Genomic DNA, 22,471 nt, shown 5'->3' with positions numbered 1-22,471 from the left:
AAGATTGCTCCAAGGAGATGTGGGTCTGTGGAGCAGAGAGGTGCCCCAAGATTATCTCATAGCCCCATCTCCAAAGGCTGGCATGTTGATTTGCTGGTGGCATTTGGGTTTTAGCCAGCAAGGCTGTGGATTTCAAACACACCTTTTGACATGATGGCAGAGCACCTTCACCTGTTGGTTGATGGGGTTTTTGCTTGGAAGGGTTCGAAACCACAGGATTAATTTCCTGTCTCCATTGCACTGTCTCAGTTCCCATGTGTGGCCTAATTCTAGATTTATCCCAGCCTTTACTCCAGTGTGTATTTAAATGCTCACTTTGTGATCTGTGAGGTCTTGTTTCTCAGCAGCTGAGCAGGAGGGCTGAGGCCAAGGGTTTGGATTTGGCTTGGACTTTCAGGTTTCAACACCTGGGCCAGTCAGCTGTAGGCTTGTGAGAGCTTGTGATCCCCTGAGGATGCATCAGCCATGGTGGGAACTGCTTGGCAGGGCTGCCATGACCCCTGTATGTTTAGGGTACCAGCTGTCCTGCAGGATTTGAAATAGGCTTTTAGTCTGACTTATCCTGATCCCTCCCTGCCTTCCTGGGATTTTGCTTCTGATCCACTGCTCTTCTGTGGCAGCAGGCACTTGGCAGCCAACCTGCCTCGTGGCTGCAGCCTTGTGCTCCTGCTTCTGCAACCAGCAGCTTGGAAATGTGTGTGTCTGCTTTTGCAGAGACCAGAGCTGCAGCAAGTTTTGCTCTTAATGCTGCCCTTGAGGAGGTTAGAAACCCTGCAGCATGAGATGGAGATGTTAGGGAGTTTCTGGGAGTGTGGAGGGGAGGCTGGGAGAGAAAAGAGATTTCTGGTGGCTTTTGGGACAAGTTACAGAGCTACGAAACAGTACAGTCTCACAATGGGGACCTAAAGCTGGCCTGAAGATGGTAAGTGTTTGCAATAGATGGTTTTTAAAGTAAAAAAACACCTTTCACCAAGTTATTTTCTGAATTTCTGTACCATTTTTTTCCTTTATTTTTAGAAAAACGCGGAACAAACTGTCCTTTGCCCACAGTGAATGTCTCCTGTCATTTTTCTTCTGTCTTAAGAGACAGAATGCTGTGGATGGTCAAACATTTCTGGCCAGCATCTGTCAGGTTGCTAAAACCAGCTGAGGACAAGCTGCGAGATGCTCCTGGGCAAGAGTTCTGTCTTTGAATTGGGGTGGGCTGGAAGTGACCACCAGGGCTTTGTCTTTTCACCTGCATAGTCCCAAGCAAACATCCTTCTTCTTAGCACTTGTCTGCTGGCATCTTTCAGAGGCACAGCAGACTGGTTTGGGGTGAGCAAAGACAGTGATGCCACTCAGAAATGGCAGAGGAAGAGCCTCCGCCACTGCAGCCTGCGCTACGGGAAGCTCAAGCCTCAGGTCATCCGGGAGATGGACTTGCCCAGCCAGGACAACATTTCTCTGACAAGCACAGAGACCCCTCCTCCTCTCTACGTGGGACCCTGCCAGCTGGGCATGCAGAAGGTGAGTAACCTGGGACAGAGGGACAGAGGGACAGAGGCAGGGCCATGGCTGAGCTCCCTGCTCGGTGTGTTCAGTGTGTTGGCAGCTGTGACCTGTCTGCGGGCTGAGCCCTGCCTTGACACGTCTGGGCTCTGTGCTCAGACACTTCTCACAGCCCAGGTACAGTTTGGCAGCTCTCTCCCCAGCAGCCTCTCTCTGGTCTTGTTGGCTGAGATCCCTCAGCTGTTGTGGTGGCTCAGAGCTGTGTTTGTCATGCCGTGACTGTGGTGAGCAGGGGCGTGCAGCATGAGCAGCAGCTCTCTGCTGCCATTTTGAAGGACAGAATTGTGTTGTACCCAGAGTAACCACTATGTTGGACCCAAATGTTCAGTAGCAGGGCTGGAATCACTGGGGACATTTGCCCTGCCCCAAGCAGAATGCAGGCTGTAGCACAGCTACTGTCCCCATAGAAGCCTTGTTATATTTTAGGACCTTGAAAAGTGTCTCTTGCATCAGTGGTCCTAAAGCTCTGCATATGGGTCCTCAGAAGGGGTTTTGGGTGTCTGCAAAGGGCACCTGGGTTTGGTGCTGCCTCCTGCTCATTACCTCTAAGTGTGACCCAAGGGGGCAGGGCCCAGATGGGCACGTGCAGTGACCAGAACTAACCACAATATCCAGCTCTTCCCACTGCTCCCCTCAGCGACAGCAATTGGTGTGGTTGATGGCTGTGCTTTACAGAGTGAGTGGGAAAACAATTGCTTCCAAAGCAGGTCAGTCTGTGAGCTGCAGCCTGGTGGCAGCACTAAAGCAGAGGAGAATGTAGTGCATTTTTCAATCACATTTTGCCTTGTTGTCTTCTTTTCTGTTAAATGTCTTGCACCTAATCTTTGGTCACAGGAGACTTAGAAATATTGTTGAGCTGTATGTGGGCTACATTAAATCAGAACGTGGTGTCAGTAGGTGTGAGCCCATTAAGCTTCCTGTTGAGTGTGCAACTGTGGATTAAAAAAGCTCGTAAAACTTGGGATAAAGCACAGAGGTCTTATGGAAACCACAGCTGTGATGATGTAAGGACAGAGGCAAGGTTTGTAGCTGAAGGCAATATTTTCATTACGTTGATTCGTATGTTTGGAATAAGTGAGAGCACTGGCCTGAGGAGTCCCAAAGAAGGGCTTGCAGCTCCTGGAAGCTTGCCTGCTTTATCCAGCTGTTAAATTTAATTAATGGAAGCAGATGTAAATATACAGTATAGTTTCAACAGGGTAACAGGAAACTGCTTAAGTCCTGGGCTGTCCAGTATCAGGAAGGAAACTAACTAAAGAAAGAACATTTCTGTTTTCAGGGATTTCTCAGACTCCTGATTTAGGAAGCACATTCTCTGACTGTTGAGCTCATTGGCATGGGAGACAATGAAACCAAGAGCTTAGTGTGACTGTGTTTGCAGGGGTCTGAGGATGAGGGAAGGGACAAGGATCTGACTCCATGTTTCAGAAGGCTGATTTATTATTTTATGATATATATTACATGAAAACTATACTAAAAGAATAGAAGAAAGGATTTCATCAGACGGCTAGCTAAGAATAGAAAAAGAAAGAATGATAACAAAGGCTTGTGGCTCGGACTCTGTCGGAGCCAGCTGACTGTGACTGGCCATTAATTAGAAACAACCAACATGGGCCAATCACAGATGCACCTGTTGCATTCCACAGCAGCAGAGAACCATTGGTTACATTTTGTTCCTGAGGCCTCTCAGCTTCTCAGGAGGAAAAATCCTAAGGAAAGGATTTTTCATAAAAGGTGTCTGTGACAGCTTAGGAAGGGCTGGAGGAGGTTTGGAGTCTTATGTGAGGTACTGGAACAGACTGGTTGACAATAGTCAATACTAACAAAAGAAAAAAATACCCCAATAGGTGATTCCTTATCTCCCTATTGTAGAATTGCTTGATGGTCCCTGCAGGCTGGTTCTTGGTCAGTCCCTGCAGCCGTGGTCTCAAGGGGAGAGAGGAGGCTTGGCAGGAGAGGCTTTGGGGGTGGCTGGGCTGACGGGCTGCTCCTCTTGGCAGATCATCGACCCCCTGGCGCGGGGCCGCGCGTTCCGGATGGCCGAGGACACGGACGGCTGCAGCATCCCCCACACCCCCATCACACCTGGGGCCACCTCCCTGTGCTCCTTCACCAGCTCCCGCTCGGGCTTCAACCGCCTCCCGCGGCGCCGCAAGCGCGAGTCCGTGGCCAAGATGAGCTTCCGGGCGGCCGCCGCGCTGGTCAAGGTACTGCCTGCTGCGGGGGTCTCTGCCCTGGATGTGGGGCAAGGAGCTGCTCAGCAGAGGGGTGGGGATAGCTCTGCTGGAGGTGGGGACATGGAGTCACCTCCTGGTGCGTTTCAGCCGTGTGTACAGGAGGCAGGATTGGCAAGAAAGCGGGGATGGTGGTTCGGTTTTGGTACGGGTCTTGGTTTGTCTTATTGGCCTGGGGGCTTTGATTGCCACAGCCAGCAGCCTCAGAGCATTCTAACAGGTCCAGTTCAGCCTGTCTGGACCTTTGGGTGGTCCATATGCGCCTGGGAAGCAGCCAGGGAAGAGCAGAAATACCTGAGGCTCTTGCTGTACAAGTGTCCTGGTTTGAAAGGAAGTGAGGTTTTTGGGATGCTGTGGTCAAACTAAGAGGTGCTGCTCAGATTTGAATATTGGCACCTGGTGTGGCCACTGAGGTCATGGATACACCTCTGAGAACACAGAGGGTTAAAAGCAAAGAACTCCCAGGGTGAACCTCTCTTGGTTCCAGTGGGTAAAAGAGATCTCTGCATCCTGCCCTGTGCCTGCTGTCCTGGGCTCAGTGATGCTTTTTGCTGTGTCCAGTAGCAGCCATCACTGTGGTTTGGCCAGACACATTGTCCAATATGTGCTAGAGAAGCACATGGCAAGCCTGGGGGTGGGTGCTGTGGGTTGAGAAGTGAGGTGACAGCTGTGTGTCTCACCAGAAAGGTGTCACACATCACATCTGCTGTGCTCCAACCAAGCTCAGCACGTGGGCTGCTTGTGCACTGGCTGGGGCGGGTTTGTGAGGTTCTGGCAGTGCCCCATGTCCCTGTCCCTGGCTGCAGGGCCGCTCTGTGAAGGACAGCACCCTGAGGAGGGCCCAGCGGCGCAGCTTCACCCCTGCCAGCTTCCTGGAGGAGGACACGGTGGATTTCCCAGATGAGCTGGACACGTCCTTCTTCGCTCGGGTGAGGGGCACGTGTGGCGTGGTGCTGCCCAGAGGCAGAGCAGGCCTCTGGTTCTGGCAGGACTGGGTGTTGCAGAGAGCAGCAGTGCTCTCTCAAGTGGGATGTTGCCTTGTTCTGATGGGACTGCTGTCTGTCTGCCCAGGAAGGAGTCCTTCATGAGGAGCTCTCCACTTACCCGGATGAAGTGTTCGAGTCGCCGTCAGAAGCTGCAATCAAAGATGCGGAGGTGAAACCTCCAGATCAGACAGATCTCACAGGAGGTGCTTTGGACAAAAATGAGCTTGAAAGAAGCCACTTACTACTGTGAGTATCTTCATGGTAGCTGCCAAAGCCTAGCATGGGGTAGCCAACCCATTTGGAGTGGGGCCTCCTGCGTGGAGGAAGCCAAGATCTGAGTGCTGTGGGTGCTTGGTGCAGAGCTCAGAGCAGTGCAGTGATGGGTTTTCTTTAAATCCAGCTGAAGACCTCCTGCCCCAGCTACCCATGATGTGAAAGGTGACTCTGAGGCCACTTCTGCAGTCACTCCAGCAACTTCCAGCTTCATACTAATGTGTTTCAGAGATTGTATCATGCCTTGAGGAAGCAAAAGACACTTTAAATCAACTGTGAGGACGCTGAGGGCCCAGCCTTTGGCTATGGAGAGCATGGCAAAGTGAGAAAGCTGTTGCCATTGCCACAGTCACCAGTAACTGTTCTCATGCTCCAAGGAGCGGTGAAGCATTGCAGAGTGTCAAGCTGGGCTGCATTCCTCACTTGAAATGAGAGAAAGGTGTGGCACTGATGCTGAGAGCCCTACAAATATGTGGGTGGTGCTGTACTGTGTGCCTGGATTTTTTCCACCTGAGTAACTGGTACTGAGTAATTGCTCTGTGTTGCTTCCGAGTCAGCTCACCCCAGCAGAGAGCTCTGCTGGGTGTGAACATGGAGCAGACAGGGAGGTCCTTGTTGTGGTTCTGCTGCTCTCAGCCTGTCTTGCTGTGTTGGCACTTTCCCTTCAAGTGTTTCCAAGAACTTCACTGTGTTTAACATAAGGGGAAGCACAAATGGTGGGAGTTTGTTGTCACTCCTCTGAGATGGTTTCAGTCTTCTTGGTTCCCTTTGAATCTCCTTAAATAGTTTTATTTCTTAAGGAAAATACATTTTTTTCACCCTGCAGAGAGCTGTTATGAGAGTCACAGTTGGGTGTCCTTTCACGTGGTGAGGTGTTTGTTTGGGCATAGGGAGATTTCCAGCACTGGAAACACTGGGAAGCAGCATGTTCACCACACAGAAACCACTTGACCTCTTGGGCAAGAGCAGGCTGCAGTGGAACCTGCACCTTCTGCTGGAGAAGGACTTCCCAAGGGGAAGTTGTGATATTCAAATGCATCTTCTGCAAGGTGCAATATGAAAAGAGCTGAAGTTTCCAGCAGTATTTTGGCTACAGAGGTTCAGATTCTCCCTTTTTCTGTTGCTTGCCTGTACTTCAGAGCTGTCATGATCTCTCCAGATACTCCAGTCATGTTTCAGAAGAAAGGTTGTTGGCTGTTTTCTCTCAGCACTTCTGACAGGCACTGTCTTTGTGCAGAGTGGGACATTTGGGGAGCCAGAGGAGGTACACTGGAGCAGAGCAGGTGTCAGGAGCATGCCTCCTGCAGGGCCAGGCAATGAGGAGGCTGAAATGGGAGGGAGTTGAGTTTTTTTGGTCAGGTCTGATTGCTGCAGATGTGACCTTTACACTCCTGTCTAAGAGCAAGGAAATACAAATTTATCTGGATGTGATAGAGCCTTAAAAAGTAGGTATTATTCACCAGTAACCTGTGCAATGTTAATCAGATCTATTTTGAAAGAAAAGCCTTCTTTTAGTTCAGGATGCTCAGGATTTTTATTGTGTTGTTGAAGGCTGCTTTTTTTTTATTCTGAAAAATGCATACACTGGTACAAATAAGGGAGGAATGGAAGAGAGATTGGGAGAGGTAGCTGGTACAGCTTGCAGCCTGTGACAGTGCTGCTTTCTTGCTCTGGGAAGCTGCTTGGATTCAGTTTTGTCCTATTTGCCAGTCCAGTGACATTGAAATGAGACATTGAAGTGACCTTTAAAGGGGGGTATTTCCAGTGCTGGGCTAAACTCCACTTCTATTTCATAGCAGAGGGCAGAGTAAGAGGAGTGCAGTAGGGGAGGAAGTAGACATAACTGAGGCTGCAGAGGTGCCTGTTGGGCTGCAGCCTTAAAGCCTCAGGAGCTCCTCAGTGGTGGGGCTCAGTTTGGCACATCAGCCTCGTGCCACTCTCTGTGTGTTTGCTGTGCTTTCTGCCACTTCTCTGCTTTCCTGGCTCTGTGTAACTTTGAAACACAGCTCCCACTTCAGGGCACCTTGCCTGCCACCAGCTGCTGCCCAGCCTGGAGAGGATGGGACACACAGAAGTTCTGCTGCCACCAAAGGCCACAGAAAGGCTGGTCCCTACTGCTGTGCTTTCTGCCACTTCTGTGCTTTTCTTTCCTGGCTCTTTGTTACCCTTTGAAACACAGCTCCCACTTCAGGGCACCTTGTCTGCCATCAGCTGCTGCCCAGCCTGGAGAGGATGGCACAGACAGAGGCTCTGCTGCCACCAGAGGCCACAGAAAGGCTGGTCCCTACTGCTGTGCTTTCTGCCACTTCTGTGCTCTCCTTTCCTGGCTTTGTGCAACCCTTTGAAACACAGCTTCAGGGCACCTTGTCTGCCATCAGCTGCTGCCCAGCCTGGAGGGGATGGCACAGACAGAAACTCTGCTGCCACCAGAGGCCACGCCAAGGCTGGTCCCTACTGCTGTGCTTTTTGCCACTTCTGTGCTCTCCTGTCCTGGCTCTGTGTAATCTTTTCAAACACAGCTTCAGGGCACCTTGTCTGCCATCAGCAGGTGGGACAGACAGAGGCTCTGCTACCACCAGAGGCCACGCCAAGGCTGGTCCCTACTCGTGTCCTGCTTTTGATTTCAGCCCCCTGGAGCGCGGCTGGAGGAAGCAGAAGGACGGGGCCCTGGCGCAGCCCAAGGTGCGCCTGCGGCAGGAGGTGGTGAGCGTGAGCCCGCAGCGGCGCGGGCAGCGCATCGCCGTGCCCGTCAGGAAGCTCTTTGCCAAGGAGAAGAGGCCCTACGGGCTGGGCATGGTGGGCAAGCTGACCAACAGGACGTACCGCAAGCGCATCGACAGCTACGTCAAACGGCAGATCGAGGACATGGATGACCACAGGTGAGAGCTGCGCTCATGGGGGTTCCCTGTTTTGGGGGTGCCTATGGGAATGTTCCTCCCTCAGGGTCACCAAATGTGGTGGTGTTGGCAGGGAAGAGATGAGAATCTTGACTCCATGTTTCAGAAGGCTGATTTACTATTTTATGATATATATTAGATATATATCTCTATCTAGATATATAAAAGAAAATGATATATTAAGATATATAAAAGAATATTTATGTATTTAGATATATAAAAGAAAATGATATGTTAAAATTATACTGAAAGAATAGAAGAAAGGATTTCATCAGAAGGCTAGCAAGGAAAGAAATGGAATGATAATAAAATCTTGTGACTGGCCAGAGAGTCCGGGACAGCTGGATTGTGATTGGCCATTAATTAAAAACAATCACATGAAACCAATCAAAGATGCACCTGTTGCATTCCACAGCAGCAGATCATTATTGTTTACATTTTGTTTCTGAGGCCTCTCAGCTTCTCAGGAGAAAAGATCCTAGCAAAAGGATTTTCCATAAAATATGTCTGTGACAGGTGCCAGTCATGGGTTTTTCTAGGTCTGGATTGAAGGCACTTGAGGCAGTAATTTGTGTTCAGACTCAGGTGTTTGTTATTTCTTATCAGTGAAACAGTCTCACTACTGTGAGTTCAGCAGCTTTCCATTAGAAGGCACAAAATGGCCAACAATCTCTTGTTTCAAGGTCTTTTAAGACTAAACTATCCAATTAAGAACTGACACCTGGATTATTTTCCCTTTTAACCCAATAACTGATCCCACAGAGCCTGCAATGTGGACTTTTCTGCCCAATTACAAAATGCCACCCAAACCCATAAAGAAGAAGAAAGAAAAAGCATGAAGAAAAAAACCCAGGATGACACCCTGTGCCCTCCATCTTGCTTCCATCCACAACATACTAAAAATCCCAAAATTTCTCACCGAGTGATACACCTACCCAACTCTCTATAATCTGTTGCACACTTTTGTGGATTCTAGTCAATCTTGAAGTCTAAGAAACTTTCACCATGAATAAAAGTCAAAGTCAGTGCTCCCCTGGGGGTCAAGACACCCCAGAGCAAACAAAGAAATATTCCCAGTGCCCTGAGTTTCCACACCCATGAACTGCTGAGCGAGGGATTGCTGCTGGCCCTTGGGGACTCGGGGTGCTGCTGAGCCCCCCATCTTTGTCCCTTGGAGTGCAGAGCCAGCTGCAGCTGACAGCAGCATGTTTGTGTCCTCAGCCAGCAGTTTGGGACCTCACCCAGCTCCCCATGGTGTGTCTGTATCTCTGCTGCCTGGAGGGACTGCAGGTCTCTGTGCCACCACCAGTGTCCTGTGGTGAACAGCAGGGCTCAGCTGTCCCTGCCTCTGGTCATTCCAGATTATTCCAGAAACACAGCACAGTTCAGCATTGGGCTTTGATGTTCCCATGGATGTTTTCTTAGGAAGGGATGGTTGTCCAGGATAGTGGGGGAGTCAGAGTAAACAGCTTCTGTCTTCAGCAAGACCTTAGGTCATTGCCTCTTGTCCTGAGCACTCCTAGGTGATCCTGGCTGTGTACCCCAGATTTTGGTGAGGTTTCTGGGGGAAAACAGCAGCTTTTCCCCTCTTTTCTGTTAGCAGATGTAATATATGTGTTTCTGCCTCTGATCCTTTCCCCTTCCCTCCATGCAGGCCTTTCTTCACTTACTGGGTCACCTTTGTGCACTCCCTCATCACCATCCTCGCTGTGTGCATCTACGGCATCGCCCCTGTGGGGTTCTCCCAACATGAAACTGTTGATTCAGTAAGTGAATCCCCCTGACATGCCTGCAGTGAGTGAGTTGTAGCCCTCAGCTGTTGTGTCCCAGCTTGCTGGCTCCTTGCCTTCCTGGCTGGGTGCCTGCTGTCCAGCCTGGGGGCTGCCTGGAGGGTCTCTGGGAGCCCCCACACCCCCTTCTGTCCCTCCTGCAGCCACAGTGCTCCTGATGTCAGATCTTATCTGGCACAAAGCACTTCCAAACAGCTTGTTCCCCTCCTGGTGGAGACCAGAAGGATGATCAAGGCAGGGAAATACTTCAAACCTAAGCTAAGTTTTTGCTACATTTGCAAAGTTGCAAAATTTTGCTTCTGCCAGGAGCAAAACTGACTTGTCTGACTTTGGGAGCTGATCTTGAAGCTGTTTGTAGCCTTCCCACACATTGTTAAAGCTTTCTGGGGTACAGATATCCCTACAGCCATGTCCTTGCTCCATGCAGGAGATGCCTGGGGAACTTCTCAGCTGCATATCTGACAGCTTTCAGAGCACCTGGGCCTGCACTGCCTGTGGGTGCTGCTTGTGCTGCTCAGCTCTGTGGGGCTTTGTGCAGGCTCAGGCCACTCCAAGAGCTCCAGGCCCTGGGATTTCTTGAAAGTTGAAGTAGCCAGAGATGGACATTTGAAATGAAACCTTAACATGAAGGTGCCCACACCTTGATGGGGGTTTATATGTGATCCTGCAAAAAAACAGATGGAGGGAGTTGTGGGCTCTGTCTTTGGCTGTGGGGATGCCTGTTCATCCTGGGGGCTGTTTTCACCAGTCCCTGGGGGCTGGAGCTCACAGGGGTCTTGCTTTCTCTCCTTGTAGGTCTTGAGAAACAGAGGGGTTTATGAAAATGTCAAATATGTTCAGCAGGAAAACTTCTGGATCGGCCCCAGCTCAGTGAGTGCTGTTGGTGGGACTGTTAGTGGTGGGTGGGGACTGTGCTGCAGCTGTGCCACCCCATGGACCAGAGCCCTCTGCTGCATGGAGCTCAGGGATCTGCTGGCACTGTCAGGGAGCAGCAGTGCTCCCAGCCCCAACTACCCTGCAGAATGGGGTGCCTGGAGGTTGGGATGGACCTTGGCTTTCCTGCTTTGCACCCTGTTCCTACAAAGGCAAGCATGGATTTAGAAAAAATGCAGGAGTTGTGTGGTGTGTGACAGCTTTCCTGGGATGCCATTCCCCTGGGAAACACAAAAATGAAGAGGAAACGTCACAAAGTTTTCTTTCCCAGCCATAGTGCTGGCCTTTCTGGGGCTATGGGCAGAGAAATCCCTGAGCTGTTGTTCTGGACCTGTCTCCAAAGCAAATATGGAGAATGTGCATGGTGTTTGTTCAGCTTCATCATGCAGGACTTGTCCTTGGCCCTTGGGTCTGGATAGGGCCACCCCTAGCAGCTCCCCCAGCCTGCTCTGCCCAGGCAGTGATTGCCTTGGCTGAGCTGGGTGTTTTCATCTCTGCCAGGAGGCCCTGATCCACCTGGGGGCCAAGTTCTCTCCGTGCATGAGGCAGGACCAGCAGGTGCACAGCTTCATCAGCGCCAAGCGCGAGAAGGAGAAGCACTCGGCGTGCTGCGTGCGCAATGACAAGTCAGGCTGCGTGCAGACCTCGGAGGAGGAGTGCTCAGTGAGTGCCATGCCCTGCTCCTGCCAGCCCTGCAGCCTCAGGGCCACTTCTGCTGATGCTTCTTGCCCTGGGCTTCATGGTGACACCTCTCCTCTCTCCTGCAGTCCACGCTGGCCGTGTGGGTGAAGTGGCCCCATCACCCCAGCACGCCGATGCTGGCAGGGAACAAGAGGCAGTTTGGCTCTGTTTGTCATCAGGACCCCAGGTAGGTCCTGCCTGGCCCTGCTGCCATCCTCGGGGGGACAGGGCTGCTCTACAGTCAGTCCCAGGCCAGTGGATTGCTGGATGAGGCAGCAGCAGCTCTGGAGGGGTTGGGGCAGTGATGTCCCTGCACTGCAGGGGAGGCTGATGCAGGGTGTGATATTTCTGCTCTCCCCTGGTCTCTGGTATGGGCTGCCCACCTGAACAGAAACTTGTTGTGAGCTGTGGGTGCCTTCCTCAACCCACTCCCTGTCCTCACCTGCTCCCTGCACAGCTCCTTGCTTGGGGGGCAGCAGTCCTGAGCCTAGCACACCTCTGTCCAGGAGCCCAGCCAGCTGCTGGCTGCCCTGGCACAGTCACTGTGGGCTGATGTAGAGCTGAAACCAGCTCAATTCCTGCCCTTGGGGTGTGTCCACCTGGAAGGGATCCAGTTTGTTGCTGGGCAGCTGTGTGCTCTCTGCCTTTGTGATCTCTGAGGCTTTGACCAGCATGGCCTTGGCTGATCTGGTCTGGTGTGTCAGTGTCACCACCCAGGGACACAGGGAGCTGTGGAATAGGCAGAGGCAGAGTGTGGAAATCTGGTGCTGGGGAAAGGTATTTCTCAGGCTGATGTGTGCTTTGTTGCTGCAGGGTGTGTGAGCAGCCAGCCTCGATGGAGCCCCACGAGTGGCCAGATGACATCACCAAGTGGCCGGTGAGCATGGCCAGAGGGACAGTGTGCCACGGGCTGCTGCCATGTGGCATTTGCATCCCACTGTGCACAGCCTCAGCTGTGCTGCTGGGAGGGCAGGGCCTCTGGTGCAGCTTCTGCTGCTTGTCACAAACACCAGCTCAGGGCAGCCGTGCTCTGCCAGCCAAGGCTCAAAGCCCTCCAACAACAGAAGTTGTCCTGTGCCAGCTAAAGCCCTGGATCCTGTCAGGGTGACAGAGAGATGGAAACCAGCTCAGCCTCGGGCTGGAGAGGAGGTGTCAACTGATGCTCAGGCAGATGGAGTATCAGGCACCATCCTGCTGTCAGAGGGAGCTGTGTCTGGGATCTGGCTTCTTCCCAAGGGGCTGGTTTGATTTTACCCAGCCAGCAAGCAAAGCTGTGGCTGTCTGACTGCAGCCTGTTGTTGTTTTCCAGATCTGCACAAAAAACAGTGCTGGGAATTACACCAATCACCTCCACATGGACTGTGTGATTACAGGCCGGCCCTGCTGCATTGGGACCAAGGGAAGGTAGTGAGTTTTACCTGTATGGAGGGGCTGGGTGTTGGGGTGAGGCACGGGGCCTTTTCAGCTTGTAGACACAGCCATTGCCCTCCTTGTCCTTTCCACACACAGCCCAGAGCCCTGCTGGGAAGGGGAGCTGGACAGAGCCATGACAGGACTCCCAGGTGGAGCAGGAGTCAGGAGTTAACAGCCAGCCTGAGGCTGGCACAGCAGGACATCTCACTCAGCTGCTCCTGCAGTATGGAGGGATTTGGATACCAGTTTGGAGGGATTTGGGTACCACTTTGGAGGGATTTGGATACCAGTTTGGAGGGATTTGGGTGCCAGTTTGGAGGGATTTGGGTGCCAGTTTGGAGGGATTTGGGTGCCAGTTTGGAGGGATTGAACCATTCTGCTAGGGAGTCCTGCACTTTTCCTTAGGAATGGCCAGCTTGTTCCTGACAGGCTCCATTGTCCCCAGCCTGCAGTCCATGGGCTCTCAAAGGAGATGCCAGGAAATGGCCCACTCTGAGTTTGCAAAAGAGGAAGATGCTGTTTTTCTCATGTTATCCCTGAGCTTGATTACTAACCCAGTGTTTGGGCTTGGCTTTCCCTGCTAGGGAGAAAAATGTGTGTTGCCCCAAGGAGTTTCTCTGTCCCTGAAGGTCATGACCAGGACACTCTTGACATAGCCCCCCTTCCCCTGTGCCAGCTGCAGAGGCACAGCACTCCCCCAGTCTGAGACACAGCTTCCCCAGGCTCTGGTGGCTCTTCCCAGCTCTAAACAGCAGCTTAAGGATCTGCCTTGGAGCCATGGCATGCAGGTCTGTGGAGCTTTCCTGGAGGAGAGAAGCAGGAAGGATGTGTGGAGAGGCACTGGGCTCAAATGGGAATGTGTTTGTGCCTTTGCTGTGGCACTGCAGCATGTCAGGGGCAGCTGAAGGCATCAGTTCTCATGGATGGGATGGGAAAAGGAGAATGGGTGGCCTGGGAGGGCACTGGAATGATCCATTGTGCTTTCCATGTGTGACTTGTGCCTCCTGCAGGTGTGAAATTACCTCCAGGGAGTATTGTGAATTCATGCGGGGCTATTTCCATGAGGAGGCAACGCTCTGCTCTCAGGTAAGGGTGCACCTGGGGGCTTCTGTGGCTGCCCTCCTCCCTCCAGGTGCCCTCAGCAGCTTGGCAGGATCTGGGGTGGCAGTGCTGCAGATTAGGTGGGAGTCCTGTGCCCTGTCCCACCCTGAGCCTGGAGGAAGCTGCTGCTCCTGGCTGGAGTGGCAGAGGTGGCTGCATCTGTCCCCATTTGGGGGCCAGTTTGGGACTTGGGCTGGCAGCTGTGAAAGGCCAGCATGGGACCACTGTGACAGCAGTGGGAGAAGGACCCACAGTCTGCTCTGTGGGCAAGCAGATGCCTCAGCTCTGGGTGCTGGGGTGAAAAATGAGGGTTTAAAGCTGCCACAGGGAAGGGATGAGGTTGTGTAAATTCGTGTTGAGACAAGGCCTGGGACTTGGTTCAAAGAGAAGTGGGAGGGGAGCCCCTCTTGCAGAGCTGTCTGCAGTGTGTCCTGGGCTTGGAGAAGGACCCCTCTCCACACCCATTTCTGCCCTAGGTGCACTGCATGGATGATGTCTGTGGGCTTCTTCCTTTCCTCAATCCAGAAGTCCCTGACCAGTTCTACCGCCTCTGGCTCTCGCTTTTCCTCCACGCTGGGTAAGCAGAGGTGGAAAACTTCCACCATGGGGGTGGGGTCAGCCTCAGCCTGGGGATTGCTGTGAGGGTTGTGGCTGTCCCTCGTGGGGACACAGGGATCTGAGCTGTGCTCTCTGCCAAGGTTTGCCATCCTGTGTTTGTTGGGAGGGATTAGCAGCATGGCTAAGGCCAGAGCAGGAACTCTGAGCAAGGCTGGGGACAGAACACAAGCACAGCACAGGGGGGACTTCAGTGGCTGCTGCTTCAGCTCCTGTACTCTGCCCTTGGCAGGATCCTGCACTGCCTGGTTTCAGTCTGTTTCCAAATGACGATCCTGCGGGACCTAGAGAAGCTGGCAGGGTGGCACCGCATCTCCATCATCTACCTGCTCAGTGGCATCACTGGGAACCTTGCCAGTGCAATATTTCTACCCTACAGAGCAGAGGTGGGTCTCCTGCAGCCCCCCCAGGGTCCTGGTAACTTCCCTGAGCACAACCCTTCTCTACCTGTGCCCCTGTGGCTGAGGCACAGCCACCAGAGCTGGGCTCAGCACTGCAGCCTTGGCACTTGCAGCTCGAGGATGGCACCACACCATCATTTACTGCTGAGCAGCACCATCCCCTGGGGCACCAGGGGCTTTCCATGTCACTGCCTGGGCTGGCTGCAGGAAAAAGGCTGCCTCTCATAACAGATGGGGGATTGTCCAGCCACGGGGTGAGAGAGGCCCCAGGCAGGCTCAGAATCAAGTGTGGTGTCACACACCCTCCACCTGAGAGTGGCAAAAAGCAGAGCTCCCCGTGCCCACAGGGGACTGCAGGGCTGGAGCTGCAGGAGCCTTCCAGCTCCTTTCATAAAGAAAACTTCATGGTGGGTGGGGGGAGCCAGGAGACTGCCTTCAAAGGCTTCTCCCCTCTGGAAACTTGAACCAGATCTGCCCTCTGTAGTCTGTTCTGGCCTCCCACCTTAATCCTAAATCTAACCAGGCCCCTTTACTCCTGGCATCCCGTTATCTGGATGAAGTTGCAAGTCTCTTTGTCAAGAACCACTGACAGGATTTGAGTAAGAAGTAACTTAATTCCTGGAGCTGGCTGCAGAGGCCAGGCAGGTGGCATGAGCCTGACATTATCTGTAATGCTCTTCTTCTGCAGGTTGGCCCTGCAGGATCCCAGTTTGGAATTCTGGCCTGTCTCTTTGTGGAGCTCTTCCAGAGTTGGCAAATCCTGGCACGCCCATGGAGGGCTTTCTTCAAGCTGCTGGCTGTGGTGCTCTTTCTTTTTGCCTTTGGCCTCCTGCCTTGGATTGATAATTTCGCTCACATTTCAGGATTTATCAGTGGTTTCTTCCTCTCCTTTGCCTTCCTGCCCTACATTAGCTTTGGGAAGTTTGATTTATATAGGAAACGATGCCAAATTATAGTTTTCCAGCTCATCTTCATTGCACTCTTCTCAGGACTGGTGATTCTGTTCTATTTCTACCCCATCAAGTGCGAGTGGTGCGAGTTCCTCACTTGTATACCCTTCACAGACAAATTCTGCGAGAAATACGACCTGGATGCACAGCTCCACTGACAGCAAAGACTGGCTTCTCGAGCAGGCCCTGGAGATGGACTGTCTTTGCATTTGCTGTGCCAGTTCCATGGGGACAAAGCCTCTAATCCAATGACACTTCTAACCCTGCCCATGGTTAATTTAAACTGTCTCCTTAGCACTTGGCAGGCATGGTTTGCCTTATCTCAGAAGACTCTGAAAAACAGAACGTTTGTGCCTTGTTCAATTGTATTGAACCTTTTCTGCTGCCATTATTTTTATTACACTAGTTTCAATACTACATTTTTAACCAGAGTTGTTTACTACTGCTAAGGTGGTGATTAAACGGTGAGGTAGCGTTTTAGCTACTGTGAATTGTTCTGAGTAGTCTGTGCCTACCTTTGTTACTCAATCTCACTGCTGCTGTTTCATGTACCCTGTGGAGCACCCAGATCAGCCACATACACATCTGCAGCTGGAAATAAGGGCCTGAAAAGCCTTAGAAAACTAGAGGGTCTCTTTAATCTCTGGAATCCACATATAGCTCAGAGGCAAACACCACAAACAGCAACTGTAAAAAACGTGAGAATGTCCAGTCAATGGAGTTTGTTCCTCTTTGAAGTGTGACAGCCTTTTCCTCCAGGATGATGCTGAATCCACAGTCTGGTCTTGGTAGGGCTGGATTCTCTGCTCTCTCTGTTTAAGGAAGAAAATATTTATCAGTGACAATAATGACTGCATGCTGGGCTTTTCTCACCATGCTGCTATGATGGTCCAGGAGGGACCAGCCAGTGCCAGAGGTGACTGCTGGTCACAGGCACCCAGGAGCAGGTGGCTGTTGTTAGGGCACACATTTTATTACACTGGATCTTGAAAATATGGCAGTGTTGAAAGAAGAATAAAATGTAACTGTGGTCCAAAAGAATGGTTTTTAACCCAGCTACCTGGAGCAGCAAAACAGCACAAGGCTGTGGACAAGCTGCTCTTATCTCTGTTCTTCAGCCACTGTGACTGTTTCTAAAAGCACAATTTAAAACTTACTAAGCCAGAGAGTCTTGGCCACATCTTGTGTTTGTGTGCACAACTTTCTCAAAATAGCAGTGTTAATACCAGAATTATGTCTGCATGAGTTAGAAACCCAGCCATGCTCCTGACAATGATTTCCAGACATTTAAAAAGCTTAAAAGAAAGCAAGGTCCTGGAAGCAATCACAGCAGCAAAGGAACACTGTGCTTAATGAATCTCAAGACAATGTAGAAGCAGATTGAGAGTCTAAACATAGAGTCAGCTATTCCTGCTGCTGCTCCTAGTGTGTTGTGTTACCTGAAGTAGCTGAATTATCATTCCCTGCCAACACTACCAGGATCTGGAAACAGGCACCAGCCCCATGCAGACATTGAGAGAGATACTCTGCCAGCCAGCAGAGAGCAGCAGCAGCAGCTCTGAGCCTCAACACCATGGCCTGGGAAGATGAGGAGCTGGGAGCTCTCAGTGGACATTCAGGACTTACCCCACAGGTTACTTGCGAAGCTTCTTTATGAAGCTGACCTCGTCCCGGTTCCTGATGCCATACCTGAACACACAGTTAGCCTGTTAAATGCCAGTTCCCAGGAAAAACAACCTGGGAAACCCCACAGCTTCATCTTTCCCAGGGACAGAGGGACTCCTACCATCCCATGCTCTGCTTTACTAGAGGACACATTAAAATTCTCACTTGTGTATCTGGGATGTGCTGCCAGCACTGAAGGAGCTGCTCAACTACCTTTAACAATCCATTAAATGCAACATCTGTCACCCAGGCTCACTCTTCCAAGGACAGCTTTGATTTGGGCTGTCTTGCTGAATTTTTAGTACTCAGACCACTTTTTCTCGCTGGTCTGCAATAGGCTGGCAGACCCAGCACTGCAGGGAAGTGCTTCATCCCACCTCACCTCAAGAATGGGCAAGGAAACATGGGAGTCACCTCTCAGTGTTGTTACCAGACAGTCTGAGAGGTGGCTGAGCAGCCTCAAAGATCAACACATGTCCTTGGGTTTCCTCTTGGCTTGGCATTCTTCATAGAAACACAGAATGTTATGGGGTTGGAATGGACCTTACAGATCATCCAGTCCCAACACCCCTGCCATGGACAGGACACCTCTCACTAGGCCGGGTTCCTCAAAGCCTTACCTAACCTGGCTTTGGCCACTGCCAGGGCTGGGGCATCCACAACTTCCCTGGGCCACTTGTCCAGTTCCTGTTCCCTGCTCTTTCCTATCCTACATCAGTATTGGTGTGGAGCTGAGTAACTGTAACCATTCTGCAGGAGTTTGGCTGGGATGGACAAGGGTTCTGTGGGGTGCTCTGAACTGGCTGAACCCAGTACAGGATGGTGCTGGCTGAGGATGAGGAACCCCCCAAGGCCAGCCCGTCCTCCAGAGAGCCTCTGGGTCTGCCTGTCCCATTTCTGTGGGCAGTGCTGTCCCTCCTCCCAGCCGATGTCCAGCACAGGACCCCGATCCAGGGCACAACCTCGCAGCTCAGCCCTGCCCCTGGGGATGCTGCGTGGGCTCCTCTCAGCCCCCCAGAGCTGAGTGTTACTCACTCCCTCAGCTTCTTCCTGTCATCCGCCAGCTTCTCTCCATTGAAGGTGAGGTGGTACGTCCTCCATATGTACTTCCTGCGGGAAAAACACTCAGGGGCAGCCGCGGGAGCGGGACCGGGCTGGGATGCGCTCCCTTGCCGCCCGCCCGGCCCCGCTCACCAGCTGAGGTGCTGGACACCGCCCTGCCGGGCCTGTCTCAGCTGGATGTGCCGCCGCAGCGCCTTCTTCAGCTCCAGCACCGAGGCGTTCTGCACCACCACCACGGCTGCGGGCGGGGGAGAGCCGGGTCAGGCCCGCCGCGCCCCGGCCCCCGCCCGGCCCGGCCCGGCCCGCCCGGCCCCGCACGCACGCACGGTCTCGCCGTCCGCCTTGCACACCCGCACCGTCATGGCCTGCCCGTACTCCAGGGCCACCTGCGAGCCGATCTCCTCCGCCGTCACCTGCGGGCGAGCGACACGGCCGTGAGCGCAGCCCCGCCGGCCCGGCCCGGCCCGGCCCCGCGCCCCGGGCCCACCTGCGGGGGGAGGTCGCAGAGCAGCGGGTCCTGCACCAGCCGCGCCAGCGCCGCCTGGAACAGCTCCAGCACCTCGGCGTGCGCCAGCTCCTCCGCCGGCTCCTCCGCCGGCTCCTCGGCCGCCATCGCCGGAAGGGGCGGGCGGCGCGGCGGAACCGGCGATGCTGCTCTTCTGTCCGGCCTGCGGGAACGTGCTGGTGGCCGAGGAGGGGCCGCGCTGCCACCGCTTCGCCTGCACCACCTGTCCCTACGTGCGCAACGTCACGCGGAAGGTACCGGGGCGCGGGGGCCGCGGGGCCGGCCCGGGGCGGGGGGCCCGGAGCCGTGTGCCCGGGGCGGGGGGCCCGGAGCCGTGTGCCCGGGGCGGGGGCCCGGGGCCGTGTGCCCGGGGCCCGCTGAGCCGCTCCCGCTGCCGGGCCCGCAGGTGACGAGCAGGAAGTACCCGCGGCTGAAGGAGGTGGACGATGTGCTGGGCGGCGCCGCGGCCTGGGAGAACGTGGACTCCACGGCAGGTAGGGCCGGGCCGCGGGGCCGCGCGGGGCTCGCCGGGCCCTGCCGGCCCCTCACGGCGCTTTCCCGCAGAGCCGTGCCCCAAGTGCGAGCACCCCCGCGCCTACTTCATGCAGATCCAGACGCGCTCGGCCGACGAGCCCATGACCACCTTCTACAAGTGCTGCAACCCGCAGTGCGGGCACCGCTGGCGGGACTGAGGGGAGCGGGCATTGCAATTTTTGCTGCTTTTGCAATAAACGCGGCACTACGGGCAAGCAGGCGGCTCTGCGTGGTTGCTTTGGGCCTGGCAGGGAGGGGAAGCAGGCTCAGGCTCCAGCAGGGTGCTGTGCCCCCGGGGGCCCGTCAGGCACACGGGGCAGGGGTGATAAGGTCGTGCCCTGCACACCGAAACACCCGTGCTGAAAACACAGACAGGCCTGAAGGTAACCGAGCTGAAGCACCCCAGCCCTGAGCACAGCACAGAAGGCGAAGCAGAGGTGAAGTGTTACCACTGTGGCCTTAGACAGAACCAAAAATTAAAAAAGGGGCTTTGCTGTGACCTGTGAAAACCCCGTCAGTTAAAGCAGGAACTACAAACTACACACTGCAACTAGTTACTGATAAAAGGAGAATGTGCTTCAGGTAGGATCACAGGTAGTTTTCACATCAAGCTTTATTCTTAGTTTAAATACATTCAGAAGTAAAAATAATAAATAATAAAAACATGATGGAGCACAAATTGTAACATTTAATCTCCATGAACACTCCCTCCCACAGGCTAAGCCAATTTCCTATGACCCCTTCTATCCAGGGATAATCTGCACCCATTTATTCCAATTCATGTCGCAGGGGAACACTCTCCCCAGCCTGAGAGTACAGTCTATTGTAGGCTCGTAGTAGATGGTTGGGCTTTCACTCAGTTTTGGATTCTGGAGTTGTTCATCCACAACTGGCTGAGAAAAAAGTGACACTGGGGATGGCTTTTTCATGTAGAATCGTCTGATGCAACCAAGAGTTTCCAGCCCCTGCAAAAAAAATTCACATACTTTAATATGCTATGAATGCTGCTCTAGCTACAGTCTTCTCAGAACTGTTGGACAATTTATACCAGAAGTGGCTTCACTTGAGCCCCTGAAGAGCCCATGGTTACAACACAAAGGTAAAAAGAATAAACAGCTTAATAAAACCATGCAAGCTGTGGCTATAGCTGGATATATCTGGTTAGTTTCAAGCACACTGATTGATACATGGTTACTGACACAGAAGGTGCTCAGCAACAGATGTCAACATTTAGGACCAGTTACAAAAAATCTAAGGCTGCTCTAGATGTCAGTCCCAGACTTCTGTGCCAGTCCTTGTTAATGGTTAATAGGTGTATGACAAGCTCTGGCTGTGGTTTCCAAATTCTTAGTGAATTTAATGGTGCAGAAGTTAGATTGAAGTTCCCCATTCTGTAAAATGTAGAGGTAATTAATTGCTTGATTTTGTGGGTTTGAATTCACATTGCCCAGGAATCCATTCTGGAACATCCAGAACAGGATATGCATGGCTGGCAACGCTCCCAGCTGGCACTGTCACCTCAGGGCACAAGCCCTGGAAAATGGATTTCCAATTAGCAGGGAAGTCATGCTTTTGGGAAGGCCTGCAGGATTACTGCTCTGCTTCAGATTCTGAATATTTATAGGAAAAAAATAGAAATCAAAGTTCCATTTTCAAAGTGGTGGCAACTGAACGTCAAGATGTGGAAACAAAATTATGAAAAACTCAAAACTTTCTTGCCATCTTTTGACAATTAAGGTTTTGTAGGCAGGTCAGAAGGTCTGATTTACACATTGTCTAGCACAGACACATGTCAGTTTGATTCTCATGGCAGATTACCTATCTAGAAGATATATAAGAAAAAAAAATTAAGAATACTTGGATTATCTGTGGTATATGTATTATCTGTATCCCCTAGACTGAGGACTGGAACCAGAGGATCTTGAGGGGGCTGAGCAGCTCCAAAGATCAACACCTGCCCTTGGGTTTCCTCTTTGCTGGGCATTCTTCATAGGGTCATAGAATATTACAAGGTTGGAATGGACCTTACAGACCTTGGGTTCCTCTTTGCTGGGCATTCTTCATAGGGTCATGGAATGTTACAGGGTTGGAATGGACCTTACAGACCTTGGGTTCCTCTTTGCTGGGCATTCTTCATAGGGTCATAGAATGTTACGGGGTTGGATTGGACCTTACAGACCTTGGGTTCCTCTTTGCTGGGCATTCTTCATAGGGTCATAGGATGTTATGGGATTGGATTGGACCTTACAGACCTTGGGTTTCCTCTTTGCTGGGCATTCTTCATAGGGTCATAGAATGTTACGGGGTTGGATTGGACCTGATAGACTTTCCAGTCCCAACACCCCTTTCAACCCAAACTATTCCCTGATCCTGTGATTACCACTGCATCAAACAGTCAGTTCCATGCACTGTTCAGTAACTCCCTGGACTCCACCTTGCTGTGGGTCCATTTCAGAAGCAGGCTGGGAGTGTGCAGTCACGGGTAGCCCAGGCTTCCGTCCCTCCCTGCGAGCAGCAGCTCGCTCTGGCTGTGGCTCCCTGACCCCACAGGGAGCACTGGGGTGCTCTGCCCATGCCCTGGGCTGGCAGTGCTGCTGCTGGCTGTACCTGCAGGATCTCCAGCACGGCCACGGGCTGCAGCACGCCGCTGTAGTGCTGCAGCAGCCCCGCCTGCGGCACGCCCGGCTTGCTCATCACGTGGTAGAGCACAGCCTCCATCATCCCCTTGCACACCGGCTGGTTCAGCTTCCCATCCACGATCCTCCAGGGCCTCCCGATGAAGGACACGCTCTCACAGGCCCTGCCACAGACAGGGAAAACAGCTCTCAGGAGTTCTTTGGGATGGGTTTCTCATCGTTGTAATTTCTGCCTGACAGAGGT

The 22,471-nt window shown here is 52.7% G+C and overlaps 4 protein-coding genes across 6 annotated transcripts in view; 2 read left to right on the top strand and 2 right to left on the bottom strand.

The window, feature by feature from the left end:
- The window catches only part of RHBDF1 (rhomboid 5 homolog 1), a 37,243-nt gene extending 20,922 nt beyond the window's left edge, over positions 1–16,321 (top strand). For all 3 annotated transcript variants that reach the window (XM_077186778.1, XM_054644093.2, XM_077186777.1), the window contains 15 exons: positions 1,296–1,509; positions 3,552–3,758; positions 4,592–4,714; positions 4,857–5,017; positions 7,672–7,923; positions 9,596–9,707; positions 10,527–10,601; positions 11,166–11,327; positions 11,432–11,532; positions 12,159–12,222; positions 12,655–12,749; positions 13,769–13,844; positions 14,336–14,436; positions 14,707–14,860; positions 15,564–16,321. In XM_077186778.1, the coding sequence (XP_077042893.1) occupies positions 1,296–1,509; positions 3,552–3,758; positions 4,592–4,714; positions 4,857–5,017; positions 7,672–7,923; positions 9,596–9,707; positions 10,527–10,601; positions 11,166–11,327; positions 11,432–11,532; positions 12,159–12,222; positions 12,655–12,749; positions 13,769–13,844; positions 14,336–14,436; positions 14,707–14,860; positions 15,564–15,983 (2,317 nt within the window). In that variant the 3' untranslated portion in view covers positions 15,984–16,321. The remainder of the gene's footprint in view (positions 1–1,295; positions 1,510–3,551; positions 3,759–4,591; positions 4,715–4,856; positions 5,018–7,671; positions 7,924–9,595; positions 9,708–10,526; positions 10,602–11,165; positions 11,328–11,431; positions 11,533–12,158; positions 12,223–12,654; positions 12,750–13,768; positions 13,845–14,335; positions 14,437–14,706; positions 14,861–15,563) is intronic.
- A 119-nt stretch (positions 16,322–16,440) lies between these two features.
- Positions 16,441–19,170, bottom strand: SNRNP25 (small nuclear ribonucleoprotein U11/U12 subunit 25). Its single transcript, XM_054644089.2, has 6 exons — positions 19,040–19,170; positions 18,875–18,965; positions 18,685–18,790; positions 18,526–18,600; positions 17,452–17,514; positions 16,441–16,637 (listed from the first exon to the last, which is right to left on the bottom strand). The coding sequence occupies exons 1-5, from the start codon at positions 19,163–19,165 to the stop codon at positions 17,460–17,462; spliced, it is 453 nt and encodes a 150-aa protein (XP_054500064.1). The 5' UTR covers positions 19,166–19,170; the 3' UTR covers positions 16,441–16,637; positions 17,452–17,459.
- A 7-nt stretch (positions 19,171–19,177) lies between these two features.
- POLR3K (RNA polymerase III subunit K) lies at positions 19,178–19,806 on the top strand. The gene is made up of 3 exons (XM_054644090.2): positions 19,178–19,311; positions 19,464–19,551; positions 19,622–19,806. Exons 1-3 carry the CDS (start codon positions 19,201–19,203, stop codon positions 19,747–19,749), a joined length of 327 nt encoding a protein of 108 aa, XP_054500065.1. The 5' UTR covers positions 19,178–19,200; the 3' UTR covers positions 19,750–19,806.
- Positions 19,807–20,186: 380 nt separating this feature from the next.
- The window catches only part of GTF3C1 (general transcription factor IIIC subunit 1), a 42,869-nt gene continuing 40,584 nt past the window's right edge, over positions 20,187–22,471 (bottom strand). Inside the window, exons 36-37 of the mRNA XM_077186761.1 lie at positions 22,199–22,391; positions 20,187–20,556 (exon numbers count right to left, since the gene is read on the bottom strand). Coding sequence (XP_077042876.1) covers positions 20,335–20,556; positions 22,199–22,391 — 415 coding nt within the window. The 3' untranslated portion in view covers positions 20,187–20,334. The remainder of the gene's footprint in view (positions 20,557–22,198; positions 22,392–22,471) is intronic.

Source organism: Agelaius phoeniceus, chromosome 16, assembly GCF_051311805.1.
Source record: "Agelaius phoeniceus isolate bAgePho1 chromosome 16, bAgePho1.hap1, whole genome shotgun sequence".
Taxonomy (NCBI): domain Eukaryota; kingdom Metazoa; phylum Chordata; class Aves; order Passeriformes; family Icteridae; genus Agelaius; species Agelaius phoeniceus.
This window is presented reverse-complemented; position numbering and strand designations above follow the sequence as displayed.